The sequence below is a fragment of the Neocloeon triangulifer genome, unplaced genomic scaffold, assembly GCF_031216515.1.
Source record: "Neocloeon triangulifer isolate White Clay Creek 2 clone unplaced genomic scaffold, ASM3121651v1 ptg000012l, whole genome shotgun sequence".
In the NCBI taxonomy this organism is placed as follows: Eukaryota; Metazoa; Arthropoda; class Insecta; order Ephemeroptera; family Baetidae; genus Neocloeon; species Neocloeon triangulifer.
In genome coordinates, this window is record NW_026775554.1 from 19,079,110 (window position 1) to 19,097,108 (window position 17,999).

General features: G+C 36.6%; 1 protein-coding gene across 4 annotated transcripts in view; it reads left to right on the forward strand.

Annotated features, from left to right (window-relative positions):
* Positions 1-17,999, forward strand: part of LOC132197061 (suppressor of lurcher protein 1-like) — a 136,613-nt gene that overhangs the window by 6,198 nt on the left and 112,416 nt on the right. For 2 of the 4 annotated variants that reach the window (XM_059620107.1, XM_059620108.1), the window contains 2 exons: positions 15,425-15,492; positions 17,583-17,643. In XM_059620107.1, coding sequence (XP_059476090.1) covers positions 15,469-15,492; positions 17,583-17,643 — 85 coding nt within the window. In that variant the 5' untranslated portion in view covers positions 15,425-15,468. Of the gene's footprint in view, positions 1-15,424; positions 15,493-17,579; positions 17,644-17,999 lie in introns of all 4 variants that reach the window. The other 2 variants (XM_059620106.1, XM_059620110.1) reach the window with 1 other exon arrangement.

Genomic DNA, 17,999 nt, shown 5'->3' on the forward strand with positions numbered 1-17,999 from the left:
AAATTTCAGCTTATATTGATCCTTTTTTTCCGCAAAAAAAAAAAAAAAACTGAGCAGATTAAAACAATTTTGTGTATCTACGTTGAAATTTCTGAAAATTTTAGTTTTAAAAGTGAATGAAAATGAAGTATCCTTGCTTATTTTTTTTTTATTAAATTGATTACAACTTGAATACATTAATTTCTTGTGCTTTCAAAAATAGATGAAATTTAAAATGGAAAAAAATTAATTTTCTTTGCCGGGTTTGTTGTTTCTCACACTTAAAATTTCGCATTGTTTGATCATATTGAATTTTCAAGCACCTTTAACCGGCTGTACAAAGTAGCTGCTAATTACACAAGCGTCTGTGTTAATTCTAACGAGAAACTCATGTTTGTAGAGGAGCGCTCAGAAAAGCCATGGGACGGATCGAAATTAACGCGTGCAGAACATGAGAAAGCAATTGGAGAACAAACACATCTTGATGGTGCACGCGAGGTTATTTAATTCCCAGTGCTTTCTGATAATATACATTCATCAACACACTTCACAACGTTCCATCGGGTGGAAACTTACTTAATTTAATAGTCCCTACTCGACGCGGACTGCATCATCATAATTTCGCACGTTGTTCGTTTTATCGTCTGAGTTACGAGAGCGCGCGCGTTTTCTCATCACAGATTTTTACGACCCAATTAGCAGCGGTCCTGAACATTTCAAACCAGCAGACTGCTGACTTGGTTCAGTCTGAGGAAGCTCTTGTTCTCCTCAGACTTACGTCTCGCTGGATCCACTTGACTGCCTACGCAACATTATTTGTTATTCAGTCCAGGACGCGAGCGCCTCCTTCGCCCTGTCTGCCCCTCGACTTGTCCATTAAGCCTCACTCGTTTCGCATTTCCCGTCACAAGTTTACTTCTTGTCTCGTCAAAACTTTGCGCAATTTTACGATGCCTAAAATTTAACACACTACGGTTGCATAATTTCCTTGGCGACGACATCATTACTTTAGTTCATAAAGAATATCCATAAAATTAAAAAATTAAAATAAGTATTTCAAGAATAAAAAAACCCCTCAAAATAATACATTTTACTTAGGCTAAACAAAGTTAATATAAATTTTTATAATTAAATCTAAAACAAATTTTGCAAATGTTATTAAATGTGGTTGATAAAAATACTTATTTGATTATTTTATGATTTTGAACACCTTAACATCGTGCATAAAAATCATACTCAATAGTCGTCCTTTGTTTCTTTTGCTCAAATTTTACATGAACAATTAATGATAAAGATAATTATTTAATGGAATTTAAATCAGATTTAAGGAATTCAAATATTTTTAGCCCATAGGTGGAAAATTCTGTAAACGTTTTCCAGTTATTTATAAAGGATTATGGAGTCATTATGATGAACAAACACGGAGTGGATTAGCACAAAAGCCTCGCAGCCACAAACAAGCCTAATCATACATCATGGATGACGCTATTTGTGTATCCAAACTGTTTATTGATAAAACTGATCCTTTGCGTGTTTGCACTAATTAAAAGCAGATCCAGTCCGTTGCTAGTTTTGTTGTTGCCGCTGCTATGAATAAATAAACAACGAAATTATCCAGCGTGCATTAGTGAGAAAACGCCGGCGAACGTGCAAATCAGTCATGATCGGTTCGGCTGTTTCGCATGTGCAATAATAATGGGCGCGTTTGGCATTGATTGTGATAAATGGAACGCTCAAAGGCCGCGTGTCGACGCTGCGAATCGCAGTTTATCATCCATTCAATTTATGCAGCCACTCATTTCATTGTCTGCGTGCACCGGCGGCTGCTAATGGAACCAAAACTACTTATATTAATTTCCACCATAGAGTCCTGCAACAATAGCAACCAGGAGTTTGCATTCAGTCGCTCCTTGTGCGATTCAATATGTGCTCTCTGGAGCAGAAGTTTGATTCACATTTAGCACATTTAGTTTGACAAATAAACATGTCATGGTACTAAATTACATTTCTGCGCACGAGACATTATTATAATCCATGACTGATCCATAATTTATAGGTTTACTGAGAATACACAGTGTAACTAATATATCGGAAAAAATTAAAAGTTTCACAATAATTAACGTTTATTTAATCAAAATTTCACTTAAAATATAATACTAACAAATAGAAGTGAGGTCCAATCGCATTGAAATAATGAAAATATGGAAAATATGATGAAGATACGGCGAGGAGGAATTTTAATAATTAATAAAAGATGGGGATTTCAGCACTTTTAAACTTTTTATATATAGTGCTGAGTTATTCAATTTTTAATAATTCCAGTCCCTTAATGTGATAAGTCTTTAAGTAGCAGTAGACCGTAGGTTGCCCTTTAGGGTGACGAGTTTTTCATTAATTTTTCAAAGAGGAGTCTCATTTTTTGATGATGTTCTTCTAGTGTTCATTCATAATCATTTCATAATCAATTAAACTATTATAATTATTGTAAATTTGTCAATTTTTGTTACAATAACATGCTTCAATCAAATTGTTAATAAAAAATCCTTATATCAAAAGCACTAAAAATTATTATTTTTGTATTTCTTAAACACATAAGTGTACTTTTTTTAACTAATCAATTGATATAATAAAATGCAATTGAAGAGCGTTTTATTTTATTAAATTTAATTTACATTTCATTTATGAAATAAATTTAATTAGATTTAAATTTTTTCTACAAAACATTTTTTGCAAATTTTCAAATTAAATACATTTGCAAAGTCTGTTAGACGCAAATAATATCTGCTTCGAAATGAACAAGTAAAAGTTTCCATCTCAATAGTTTAAAGCACTTGACAGGACGGCATTCAGTTGCGAGTGAAAAGGGGTTGATTAACTTTAAAAAGAAAAGTCCGAGCGGGGCATGTGAGCGAACGGCGGTGAATAAACTAATTTAAGTTAATTCACGGCGCCGACAAATTTGAACAACTAAGCTGATTCGAATTCACGAAACGGCTTTGATTCTCTCTCCAAAGACAAAATTCAATTACTCCGGCGCGCCACCTCGCAGCGGAGGGTCCCTGCAAAGAGCCGGCAAAAGTAATTGCCCTGTGGATCAACAAATCTCTGCAAATGTGACACACGCCTGTGCGCGCTCCGAATTAAGCTTATGCGCCGCACATGTAAAATAATATACACATTCGCGGCGGCCTACAACATGAACGCTCGCGTTCAAATTGAAAAACAGCCTAGAATTGTGAGCAGGGCTCTCTAATGAAATAGCTGCCGCGCCTCTTTTGTGCGAATAAAACCCTCGACTGCTCTAAATCAAACAAATGCTCCGCGGCACACACATGTTAGGTGTTGCGCGGCACTAAATTACTAGGGCGGAGCAGCCGACCTGGCACCCAAATTACTGCGTTTTATCATGTTGATTTATGCTGCTCTCAATTAGGGGAGACGCGTTTGATTAGCCCCCTCCTCATCTTGTGATTAAAGTCAAAAGTCAAGAAATTGTTACCTAAGTGGAGGTTGTTTCTAAAGAAGATGTATTATGCAATTATTAATTAAAATGTGCACTTGGAGCACATAACTTATCACTTCAACTGACAATGAGATACGCCTTCAGGACTTAAAACTATAGTCGCGATTCTTGTTAACCTTTGTTCCTCTTTAGGAAGCTCATATATTATTATGTCAGAACAAAGTTTCTAAATCATCCCAATGAGGGGAGACTGCAATTTTAACAAATCAAGATTTTCACCTTTGAGCGGTTCCATCCCATACGAAAATCAATTTATTTCCCTTGCAATCCTCTCACTCAATGAGATGATTTAGTTGCAAAGTGTCTTTATTGATTGTACATATTCTGGTTTTGACGATAGACTAAATAATAATAAATAAAAGGTTGAAAAGAACCGTTCAAAAATTTTAGCAGTTTAAACAGACATAATTTATCATTGTCTTAAATAGGAACAAAACAGTAGGTAAAGAGCTCTATGAAATGAATTTTTACAAAAATTGGTTTCCGAATCAATGAGGAAAAGCCGTAGTTTACCATCTTCTACACTTTATGTCCCAGCTCAGCGCTTTAGTGAAAATTAAAGTTGGCTGGGTGCGCCATCGGAGAACACTTGAGAAGACACACAGCCGTGCAAACAACACAAAGCGGCAAACGCCACTCGAGCGAACGTTTGGAGCGTGGACGACAACTTTAACTAATACTTCGTTAAAATTCATGTCGCAAACAGAAATCAATTGAGATTGTCTTCCAATTACGTCTTACATGTGTATTTAAACATTCATTGAAAAATAAAGCCAAATTTTAATAAGCGTTTAAAAATTTTCCAATTGGATTGCATGATTATCTATTACTAGTAAATTATCTCGTTTGGCATAAAAAAAAGTTTTTACCTAAAATTTTAATTATTTAAATAATTTTTCTTCATCAGAACTACCTCACGAGATCTCACTGAATTTGGTCTTTAAAATTAAATAATAAATCACGATCTTATTATTTTCTCGCGGGCTGATTTTAGCTTTCAGTTTCATTAATTAATGGAAATTTTGAGGGACGGACTTGATCCGAATAATTGAATACAATAAAACAAGAGACTTGTTTCATCACAATTATCATTACCAAAGAGGCAATGAATTGGAAAGCGAGCAGTGCAAACACAGTGGGACTGACTGTTCATCAGTCCCACTCGATAAAACGTCAAAAGTTATGCATTCATGGCGTAAATTAAAATATTCATGCCGCCATTCCATTAGCATTTATTAAAATTTATACTCGCACGCCGGCTGGCGAGCAGATAGGCGCGGCTGAATGAGTGCGGCGCGCACTATTAAAATACGGCGGGTTGGTCGCGCAGGGCAAAAATTTATGGCCCGCATTTTGCATGCATTTGTGCGCAAACAGACAGGCCGAGGCTAATGCTGATGGCGGTAATTATTAATGAATGTGAGTGTGCGCGCCGCCGGATTTGCAGGAGGTGAGCCTTAAACAATTTGGAAACGGGGCCGCCGACGAGCTGAGTTTTTATCGCATTTTGCAGCTCGCACTCCGTGTCAAACACGCGAGAGAGATAATTTTCGCTTCAGGCGCGCAAACCGTGCAGGCGAAAAATTCCATATTCTTGCCAAAGGCCAACAATTAATTATCTTTTGTGATCGGAATTTTCCACTTGTAATTTCATGTTTCAATTTTTGACACACAGAATGTTGATGGATTGTAAAATAAAATGAAATTGAGCATAGGTTTCAGATCCTAGGGATTTGTTCATGCATTAAAATTGCGACTTTTTATTCAAGCAATATTCAGACTAAAATAAAACAACCATTTCAGCCATAAAAAATTTGTATTCTTGGCTATTGACTTTTTTACTGGTGCCAAAAAATTATTTTTTTATTTGTCTTATTTTAAAAATTTTAAAGTTGATAATAGAAAAACTATTTATATCTAAATTCATTTTATTTTGATTTTTAAAATTAAATGCATCAAATTTGTTAATTTTTTTTGTAATAATAGGCAAAAAATTATTATAAACTTACCAATTCTTTGGATAGACGCAAAAAATAAGCAATACAAAAGCCATAAAAAATGTTCATCTGCAGCTCATTACATTGTAGTAAGTTCCGCTGCAAAGACTTTCCACTTTCAAGAAGCGGGAGCGGATTCCTAGGGTGCGCGGAATTAAGGGACACAAATCTCGGTGGTCCTGCCCGCGCATAAAAAGTTTAATTAAACTCAAAGACGAGCTGACTCGCACGCCTCTCGGTCGTTTTGGCGAATTTTGTGCGCGGTCACTTTGGTCCGAGTGGGCGAAATGATGGAACGCCAAGGGCGGCTCTCATCAAAATTGCATTAAACGCACGCTCCGCAGAAACCGCCGTTTTGCGAAGCACAAATGTCACGACGTGGACATACGAATGAATTATGCAAGAACTGGCTGAAAATCGTGTTTCCGACTGGTTTGGAAAAGCTAAATTAAAAAAATTGTTGATAAAAGATTTAATTTAAAAAAAAAAAACACTCAAAACAACAATCATTGAAATGTAATTATTTGGAATAGTAAACTCTTTTTTAATTTTAGATTTATTTGATTTAACAGAGTCAGTAGAAGAAATAACTCACCACCAACTAGTTAAATAAGATAAATGACAATTTAATTTCATTCTAGGATTTTGCTCTTAAATCACCTACTTTAGAAGCAAATATATAGATTTATCGTTAAAAATAATTTAGTATCAAAAGTGAAAGATGTAAAAATGCCAATGGTGTTTGTCTAAAATTATGAGCTCTGAAAATATTTAAAAAATAAAATAAAAAACTTATTGAAACACTCGATTTTACAAACAAAATCTTTTCCCCAGCGTATTTAATTCAATTAAAAAAGCTAATTTATTGCAGAAATTCCCCCTAGAATATGGAGAGGGAAAGTGGAATAAAAAATAAAATTTTCACGTGATTTTAAATCAAAGGCACAGCGCTCACTTTCCTCGTCTTCTCCGCCTCATTCGACCCTGTGTGCCAAGTTTCTCGGCGCCGCAGAGACCGTATCGAGCTGTGTACATACAAGGGACGTACATTCGGCGCACAGTGCGAATAGAACATACAAAGAACGTGTCCCTCTGTGGGAAAGCAAACAGCAGTTCATCAACGACCGAGAGTCCGCATGCATGTTATCTGGTCAGCGGGCTCGCTCAGGTCCAATGTGATCTGCTTGTGTGTGCACGTGCAAATTAGACGACTCGAGCGGACATTTTGATCGCAATCTCACAGCAAGCTTAATTAAACTATGTACTTGCCGGTGATAACTTTACGGGTCGCAAGCAGGGATCGCCTGAACGCATTAGCATTTTTTGTTTGGAGCGAGCTTAAAGTTTCAAGCGAAACTTTCGAGCGGACTTGAACCTATATAATGATCGATTGATGGCATAGTTAAGGTTAAAAAATGTGGTTTATTAATGAAAAATAAGCATAGCCGTGTAACTCTTAATAATCTATAAAAATAGAAAAAGATTTTTTTTATTAAATTTTTTATAAATAATAATAAACAATTTTTTTAACAAAGGGTATACAAGGACTTAAGAGATGATTTGGTTAAATTATCAAAACTGGTGGATTAATGTGTTAATTTTTTCTTCATTTTTGTTAACAATTGGATGGTTAAAAAAAGAAAATGACATTTTAATATTTATTGATAAATTATATTTTTAAATATCAAAATGCGAACTACCAAAACCAGAAAAATAATTAGTTTTTAATCAATTTGCCCATATTTTCTGTCTATAATAGCGAAGTTCTTTAAAATACCCGAGATTATTATCTCTTACTTATGTCAATTAAATTTGATTTAAACAAGTTTTAAAAGAAGTAAATTACATAAAAAAATAAATGATAATACAACTTCGCATAGTTTGTCATTTGCGGAATTGGACGTTAACGAGTTCGGCACGCCGTGCAGTCCTTTTTGTTGTTAGAGATTCGAGTTGCACAAAGGCCCGAGAGACTGGCTTTTCTCGGCCGCTTCGCTCGCTTGTTACGAGCACCGGACAGTATCATCGATTGCGTCGCCGCCGCTTTTTGCCGAGCAAAAAGACAAATCGGCGGTCGCACACGAAGCACCTTGCAAAGTAATGGGCGCGGATTAAATCGGCGGCATGTTTACAACTTGCAAAGCTCAATTATTCAGCCTCCAAGTTAATTGCACAACGTGCGTGTTTGAGCAATAATTTTTATCTCGTTATTATTATAGGACGCTGTACAAACACTGCCACCGCCGAGAGAGCGCAGAGAAGCCATTTTCCAAATTAATGTCTCTCTCCCGGCTCAAACTTGTCCTCTTTGTTTGCTCCTCTAGCTCGGAGACAAAAAGCTCCAATAATATATAGCTCCCTCCAAAATAAGTAATAATCATTATTTCCCTCTTTCTTTTTTTTCTCCTTCTATCAAGTTTTGTTGCTGCAGCCAGAGAAATGTAGTTGGCGATCAGCAAACGTTGATAATAGGAATCGGCGTGTTTGCCACCGGTGTGTATTGTATTTTTTTGTATTTATTTTTCGCAGTCAGGTATGCGCTCCATTTTTGGTGAGGGGTGGCTCTGGGACTAAAGTTTCGGCCACGCAGCTTCCCATGGGTCTTTTGCCGCTGCAAAACTTTTCCCAAACTCGGTGACCGCTTTAGTTCGTGCTTTTGGAATTTCAAACGAATTTTATCGCCGTCCCGCTTCTGGTCTTCAAACTGTATGAAAATGTTAAAAATTCAAGCTTTTTTTTCAATTAGATGAAATTTTCAAGTAAAAAGCCTAATGAAATAATTTTCTAAATTAAATTATTTAATTTTAATGGCATTTTGAAAATTTTAATTTTAATAATATTTTTTATCCGTTTGCATACTTTGCATTATTTTTTAACAAGTAAAGATTGAGCGTTGATGATTTTCGTAAGACTCACTTTGCAAATCCCTTAAATTGAAATAAAATGTACACAGCCCTGATTTGAATCCTTTGTCAACGCTTTCCACTCAATTCGCTCTTCTCGTGCACGCCGAGTTTCCACTTAAAAATCAAATCAGCGTGTATATGTCTGCCGTTGCGCGCAGCAAAAGCACCCTTGATTATTGGCGCGAGCTCAAATTCGATCCGAACACACGGTCTTCGGTTCTCCAATTTGCAGCTGACACGCCCTGAGGATATGAACAATTTCGCCAAAGAGACGCACCGCGATAAAATACAACACGCTCGTTTAATTGCACATTCGGCGCAAATCGTCACCGAAGTAGATAGAACTTCACATATCCCACTCAGTGATAATCACTAGAGAGCGAAAGCAAATTGAATTAACTGACGAGTCTTGAACATCAATCAAAAGCAGTCTCAGATCTGCAGGTGGCACTACTTGTTAGCTCTGTCTCTATGAGGTGGAATTAAAAATTAACCCTTCTTCTACAGAGAAAAACATACCTCAAGTAGAAATAACTGTTTTTCAGCCCTAAGCGGATAAAACTCGGCCTCATTATTTCTCTACTTTAAGAGGACCGTCTGATTTCTTGCCATGAGCACGTACTCAAAACTTGCTGTGTCGGTTTGCATAAATTCTTGGTGTTGCTCTCTCGTCACATTAAACACTAGCTCAAAGTTGGCCGACTCGCTGCCAAGTTCTTCTTGCCTCGTTTGTTTGGTTCGCAAATTAAGACGCACCCAACTTCAGACTCGAGACGGTTGGGTCTTCTCTTTCGAATTTCCAGTTGTTTAGTTCATTCGGCGGAACCATGATTAAGTGGCCTTTGCCTCCGACAAGGTATGCGCGCACTACTTCTGCACCCACTTGTGCATGCAATTATTTTCCCTAATTACATCTGAGCGGAGAGAAATTTCATTTAAAGTTCCAAGATCTAATTTCGTTACTCGCTTCTGATGGTGGCTCAACTTGTGTGGGAATGCATCAGACTTTGTTAATAATTTCAGTTTGGAGTTTGGATAGACTGAAGCAGAAATTAATAAAAGATGAGGTTGACCTTTTGAATCATTAAATTTACTTGCAAAAATATTAAAATAGAAAATGCTTGAAAAGGAATTGATATTTCAGGAAAATAAATGTAAAGTAAAATAAAAAAATTTATTAAAAAGTAATTAAAAAAAACAGTTTGAAAAGATTAATGAACATTAATCTTTTAATTCATGCAGCTATTCACACTTTAAATCTTTTTATTTTTTCTTATTTGCCAATTAATTCATTCAAGTTACAAAAAGCCTCATCACTCTCATCTTAAACAACTTAATCACGAACCTGCCATGAACTTTAGTCATTTTTCATGATTTACTAAAATATCTATTTACTGAAATTTCACATAATTGATGAGCTCATTTAATGAACATTCAATGTAATTAATTTAATAAAGTAACTTATAAGTGAATACTTTTTAGCAAATATATAAATAAATAAGCAATTAAAAAATTTTTTAATTATCAAAGGTAGAGAGAATTCATGCAATTTTACACCAGACATTCTCTTGCAGTCAAGAGTTAATTAATCTATATTTTTGTGAAAAAACTGTTCTTTTTTAAATTAGCTACATTTAATTTTATAACGCAGTCTTGCCTTTTCTTTTGAAACTATTTATTTTCTAGAAAATTTCAATATTTTTATTATGTTGATAAAAATGACCCTTGAATTGGGTTTTGTGGACTACTAATTGTTAAAAAATTAAATTGCTTCGTCTGATCATGTAAACTGCAAGTGGAGAGACGCACAGCATCAAAGGAGGAGCAGAGAGGAAAGCTCGGAGAGAAAATAACAAACCCACTTGCTTTCCGAAATAAGAAGCACTTACTGCAGACGTTTGGGGCACTTTATTACTACTTTCGCGGGCTGGAGTTGTTCCAGCAGGGCCGCGGGGGCTTGATGCATGGGAACGCCGACGAGTGCAGCTAATTCTCAATCCCGTTTTATTATTTATAAGAAGGTTCGTTTTGCATGCATCTCTTTCGCACGCCGAGATAGCGCGCCCGCCTAATGAAAATTGATGTGAATATAATTATGACGGGGGCCGACACGTGAGCAAGATATATGGCCCGCCGACGCGCCGAATTACGTTTTGCCAAACGAGACATTGGCCCCGCGAAGAAGCACAAGTTGAACGGCTTCCTTTGTTTCACGGGCAACTTGCGCTCGGATTACTTTGTTTCAGCCGAGAAAGCGTGCAGAAAAGCGCTTTTTGTGCGGCGGCCGCAGACCGCGCTCATTTCGCGGCAATTACTATTCACGCAGCAGCGGGCCGTGCATTATGTGTGTTGTTGCTCGTGAGTAATGAAAAGTCTGCCCGACTCTTTTGTGCGAGAGGAATTTGTCGGCTCTTTTGACTCGGAAACTTTGCAACTTTTTAATGGCCGGCCTCAGTTTCCTAATGATTAGAAGATTAATGGACTTTATTACACACTGTAAAAGCCTAGTAAATTTTGAAATTTATGCTAATTTTAGGTGGAAAGTAAATATATGAAAATTTTGCCTCATTTAACAATAGCTTAAAATGTAAAAAATTCATCATCAGGTCTAAATTTAAATCTTCAAATTAATTGAACAATGAATGTAATCGGAATGAACGCGCTCAAGTAGATAAAAAGCCAAGTGTGTCTGATTGAATTTTAAGATTTTTTTAAACCAATGACGATAAAATAGTTTCATAAAAATTGAAGTCACGTTATGTTTGGTGGCTCAATGAAACTGTCTTTTGCAGCGATTGCTTATTGCAAAATTTAGTAGTCAACTGACTTCTGATCAAGAATTTCAAACTCCTCTTCTTAATTTTGGTTTGTAATAGAATAATTAAATCGGTGATTTTTTTATTGAAAATTTTTAATTCAGGTAAAAAAATAATCAGATATTTGGACTGATTTGCACTTTTCATAAACAGAAATTGCAACAACAAGCCAAGATTTTTTCAATTTTTGAACATAATGGGTTGGTATAATGAGAGAATCTATTCTTGCAGCAATTCTTGAGAAGTGATTCTCAAGAAGCGATTCTCGAGAATTGATTCTCGCGCAAGGATTCTCAAAGAACGATTCTGTGGTGGTTTTTTAATGGCAGGAGCGTTCCTCGAGAATCCTAGCGCGAGAATCACTTCTCGAGAATCGCTGCAAGAATCAATTCTCTCACATTCGGACCCACCCAAAGACCTAGAGTAATCTTGATTTTGATTAATTTGCTCGAAAAGATATTTTTTCTTTTGACTGCGTGCCGGGAATATTAAATTGTGATATATGTAACAAAATTATCTGAATTGACTTGATGAAGGACTATTTGATGGTCCCTGCGAAAACGAATGTTAATCAAGAAATCGATTGCGAAAAGTTGCCGAATAACCAGCCCGAAGCCAAAAGTTTTCCGCCAAGCATTTCTTTTAATAAACTTCCTTTAAAATTCTCCATCAAGCCTCGGCGAGTGCTCCTCATTTCAAAGTGCGGCGAGATCACATCTGCGAGATCCGTTGAAGCCGCAACTTTTCCGCCCCCTGACACGGCGAAATCAATCCGGCGTGAAAAGCGGCGTCATCAACTTTCTTTCCGCGAGCGCACGTGATTAAAAATCTTTTGGCACGCGTCACTGAGGCTCTTTTTAATTATCGACAACGGCGACGAGATATTTCGTTCCGGCGCAAATATTTTGCGGATGGATTTTGTTGCGTAAACAAGCGGCCCACTCGATTTTCACTCGATTGGATAAAAATCAAGCGCTGCGAGCACAAATTCACATACACAAAGCACATTGGCGTGTCACAAACACAATACAAAAATAAAAAAAAAATAATTCCAATAACAGGGTGATCAAACGAATCACAAAAAGACTGGAGGGAATCGCGGACCACCGAGGTTAATTACTCGCGTTTTTCAGCCGTTGCAGGATTCGATCATGGAATAAAACTTCTGCCGCGCGCGCATTGCAGCAACTTTTTTATTTCCACTCTTTCACTGCGAACGTGCTCCGTTTCTTTTTAATTGCCAAGGGATTTCAGCCAACGTGTATTTATTTCCACGACGCGAGCGCGCGGTTTATTTTAGCACAATATATATTAAGACAAACCTGTAGGGCTCTTTGCGGCGCTGATTGTTTGTTGTTTACTTGCGCTACGTGGCCAAGTTATTGCTTTTTTGAGCTGCGCACCAGGTACGAACACGCTTGTAATGGATATGTCATCGTTTGTGCGGGGATTTGTTTCTTCATGTCTTGATAGTTGCCGTGCTCGCTTCTTCTTCTTCTTCTTTTATTATAAAAAATTCTAGCGTCTTATTCCAGTAGCTTTCTAACTTAAAGAGAAACGAATGAAAGAGCTTCAAAAGGAATCCCTCTGCTTGTCTCGTTCCTCATCCTACAAGACTTGGCTTCATTCAGAAGTAAATTGAAATATGTTTCACTTCACTATTTAACTTTCTCTCTACATTTATTTTAGACGGATGTTATTAATTTTTTTTCATTATTTGCTCGCTTTTGTGCTTATGTTTGAAATTGAAACTCCATTTCATTGTAGGCATTTCATTATAAAATAATATTGAAACAATAAGTTTAATTTTAATATAAATACTATTATTAACATTAAAATGATTCATTAAAGGCAAAAAGGTTTTTTGTTTTATTTAAAAAAAAAATCAATTTCTCTGTGTCCTGTTATATTTATAAAAAATTAATGGAAATCGTTGAAATTATCAGATTTCTTATTTCTTATTTTTCTTGTAAAAAAAGAATATAGTTTTGAAACATCAAACTGTAGTTGATACAAATATAAATTGAAAATAGCATTAAAAATTAAATGAAACAAATGCTCCCAACTGATATAATTAATATAATTTGCATCTGAATAGAACTGTTTAATAAAAAAAAGTGGAAGTTCCAATCCATTCAATTTGCTTTTCAAGCAAGTAGAACTTGTGTTTGTATTCCATTTAATAATTCTCATCCTCTGCTATTGTTACTCAGTAGAACTTACTTAATGATTCTGTGATGGAACTCAAATGGAAACCTATTTTAACAAAAACTTTTGTTGATGAGGAATGAATATTGATTAAGGTCTTATGGATGTTTGCCTTGGAAACTCAATCTGAACTTTGTAATTTAATTCATCAAGAAGGAAGACAGGGTTGCAGGTAACTTTTCAAAGCAAACGTTCTCTGTTGTTCGCACGTACACATGATTCGATTTTAACGCGGTCATTGAGAGGGACTCGATTATGCCGACGTTTGGAATTTCCAACCCACACGTGTGTGCAGCTGAATTCAAACGATTTTCCGCGCTGGCTGCGCACCCAGTCGGTCGGTCGAACACATCCATCACTTTGGGCCTATGATTGTCTGTGATGCAATTACCGGTGACATTTTACGGCCAATAGAGCCCGTGCATTATGAAATGCATGCAAATTGGCTGCACGGCCCAATTAGTGAGCACCAGTGCACTCGGTGCTGAATACAAATGCGGACATTAGCACGGCCGCCGCGGGGGCGAGAATTATTATGTGAGGCGCAATAATCCGTTCGGGTACTCTTTCAAGGAAACTTTCGCGGCGAAAGCAAGCGTGTGCCAAAAATTTGCAGAGAAGAGAAGACAATGCCGGTCGGAAAAGAATGGGCTCGTTGGTGCTGCCGCCGCTGTTTCGTGTTTTGCACGCCCAGCAGCTCTTTTGTTCGCGCTCCTCTTTATTAAAACACATTATGGCGCTGCGCATTGTAATGAAAGAGAGCGCTCGGTGAAATTTATTTTACGGCCGCCGAGAATGCAACGGTGGTGCCAAAAGTTATTAAAATTCATCACGCCTAGGTGCATACAGGCGTGAAATTGCCATTTTTTGCCTAATCCGACTTGTAAATGCTGCTTTTTATGGGACAAGTGTTAAGGCTCTGTACGCGTTTGTTTGCTTCTCATATCGACTCTATAAAAACTTGCAACTCATTCATCTTTTAGAGATCGTTTTATGACTAGAATTGATGTTAGTGCAAAAAATTACGTTATAACTACCATCAATAATGCCCTAGTTACTATGGAATTTCACGGATTTTTATTTTCACAAAGCACACAGCAACATTGACGAATCTGGAAGATGGTTTTAATTAAACCGCAGGATTTTAGGAATCACCAATAAGTCCAAAGCAATAACAAATTAAGAAAGTGGAATCTGTTTTGAATTCAAATTTTGAATTTTAAAAAATCAAAAGACGACTTCTGGACGACATAAACAATTAATTTCAAATTGGTAAAATTGTATAAATTGAAGGAAATATTCATTACTTTTTAATTAGTAAAACTTTACTGCAATTAATTATGACGTTGTTCAAACTTTTAAACGATGGTTAATTTCAAAGATATGTCCAATTAAAATTTAGTTAAATAAATATGTCGTATTTGAAAAAGTGGTTTGTTGAATTTAAATTTGAGGTTCCTTTGATTTATGATAAAATTGATTCATTTTATTTACCAAAATTTCGAATAATCATTTTTCGATTATCTCGTTGAATTCCCGCAACAGCGTCATAATATTCCATCAAGCGTTTTGCTCTAAAAGCGAATGGTTAATTAAACAGGCACTCGACAGTCCCAATTTTATGCTGATATTAAAGCCGTGCGGCGACAAACAAACAAAAAGGCAGCGGCAATTGAGCCATTTCCGCAAACCAATTACCACCTTTGAAGCCCCAAAACAGAATTTTCGCCGAGTGAATTTGTAAAAAAAAAGTTGTTTGGTTTGCGTTCGCAACCGCAGAAGTTGCGAGGGCACTAATAATTATAATCCGCGTGTTTGCAGCGAGTGACAGGCCGGTCGGGTTTGTGTGCTGATTACTCGAGAGCGCGATTATTATTTGCGGCTTGCACGCCGACACACACACACACACACACACACACACACACTCTTTGCATGCAGGCAGATGTTTCAACGAGCTGCCGGATTTCGTTGTAAACTCGTGGACGTCTGTTGCAGATGTAGCAGACAGCCAGCGGCGGACCAAATGCTGACCACACATCATGCACGAGTTGCCGGCGATGCAGGTGAGAGCATTCTCGACTGACCCACCCTTCTTCACCCACCCACCCACCCTTACACGCGCTTAATTATCTCTCGCATTTCCAACCGGTCTGCTTTGCACCAACACTAAAGAGGTGCTCCAAAATGGAATTAGATTTTTAACTAGAAGTCAAGTAAAAATTTCAATTTTTGATTGTTTTTTAGATTTTAATTAAAAAATCAGAAGTGTTTATACATGTCAAATGAGTGACGAGAACACTTCCAAAAAATAAAATATTTAGATATAAATGTACATTTACCTGAGAAATATTATTATATTTTCTTTCAAGCAAATTAGAAAATTATATTATAATTCTAAAAGGATTTAACAATTCTCATAAACACAGCTGATATACACTGGCAAATTTAATTGTTTGATATTATCTGGTGCTATAGTTAATAACTTTACTACATAAGAAATTGGTGGAGATAATTAATATTTTCTATTTTGTTCCTGTAAACTGCATCGAGAGTTTGAGAATGCCTAAAAATTTCCTACTAAAGGACCAGAGAAACTTTAATTTTAAGTTCTAAGATTTAAACGGATTAAGAATTTATAAATATTTCAGATGGCTAAAAAAAAAAACACTTTCTTGTTTTGAAAATTCCACAATCATCAAAATGCTTCCATAACAGATGATCAATTCAAATTCAAACTCTATTGAAGTGAGGCTTGTTAAAAACCAGCATAATAATAATACATATCTCCATCTGCAATTCATCACTGACGAGAAGAAATTAAAATTTTGAACATGCTTAGCGCACTTCAGCTGCCAGTCACGGCGCAGGTCTAACTCAATCTCTGAAATTAATGCAGTGCAATCCTTTGATCTTCGCCTAATCGAACTAATTAGCTGAGATTTTGGCGTCTCGCGGCACAATTATCGTCGTGCTGAGAGCAGTTGGTGATTTCCTGGAGGATGCAAACTGCGCGGGTTGGTTCTTCAAACTGCCATTGACTGTCGCGAAATCGCGCTTGGCGTTCAGCGGGCCGTATTTGGAACGCGAGAAGTGCACGGCGTTTGCCGACTGATTCCCAGTTTATTCCAAGATGTATACCCGACCTAATTGTTCACGAAGCATTATTAGCTTTTCCGCATGTTTGTTTGATTCAAAATTCTCAGAAGCCGTCTTGCAATATGCAAAGAACGAGGTCGCGACTGTTAAACCTTTTCTGATATATTCATTTCAAAATAACTTTGCGAAATTCTGCTAATAAATATAGCTCATAATTCTAGGAAAATTTTATATGAATAAAAATAAATATTGGTACTCTCAGAAAATCATTAGGTTCAAAGTATACTATAGAATTCCCCAAGTTAAATGTTAAGTCGTTTTTAACCAAGCAAATCAAGTCATTAGTCTTTTTAATTTATTCAATTTGGCTCTAAAAATAAAAATTATATCAACGAATATAATTTTTTCTCTCTATTTTCAAACTTATTTTTGCAAAGATTGTTTTATTAAATTAAAACGGAAATTTGAAAAAGTCTGGATATATAGTAAACAGAAAATTAAAACAATGTCCTAAAATAGTCCGAAATCTCAAAAAACTTATTTTTGTTTGTTTATGAAAATGCAATAAGTCTATTTTTGTCATTTACTTTAAATCAGAATGACGTAAAATTAGCCAAGAAGTCCGAAAGAACTCAAAAGTGAATAAAAAGAAAGTAAAAAAAAAACTTTCAACCAATTATAAATACTACTCACTGGAACCCAATAAGCATTCATTTGAAACTAAATATAATTAGATTTCAATATTGATTTTTGCATTTTGTTTTAAGATTTTGTTTACATTTTAAACTTAAGTGCTCCTCTACTTAAAAACAAATTGATTTTGAACCTTCTATACAAGCATAAATTAATTTCAATCTGTTCACAATTTTAAATATTTTGTAGGGAGCAATGTTTTGGTAAAGAATTAAAAATATCCAGGTACGCCCCTGAATTGAATAAAGTCAGATAGGCGAGTCATGTTCCCACGCGTGTGTTGGACTGTTCGTCCTATCGCCCTTTTTGTTCTGCCTAATGGATGATTTGTAGTTACAAGCGTGGTCATGTTCTGTTGCAGCAGTGCCGATTGGTCGCGTTCGTCATGCTCCTGATCGTCGGTGGACACAGCGCCGTCAGCCCAGGTATGCAAATGACTTTCCCAGCACAGATAGGCCACATTATTTTTCCCCGGCCGCCGAACAATAATAATATAACAAAGCAGCCACTCGAGCGTGACAATAAATGGGCAAAGTTCCGCTAATGCGCCGGCGAACTAAAGAAAAGTTGTCTTGACGCCAATTTTTCATTTTTCGCTCCCTCGAGGTAGAAGAGCTTCGCCGGCACACATTAATTATTTAAACGCAGCGCAATAACACTTCATATTGCCGCGTCAAATTACTGCTTTTTGCGCTCGCCGCCGCCGGACGGGACGTGGCGAAAGTGAGGGGTGCACAGGGGCGGGAGGGAGGGCCATCCGACGGGCGCACCATTAGCTGAT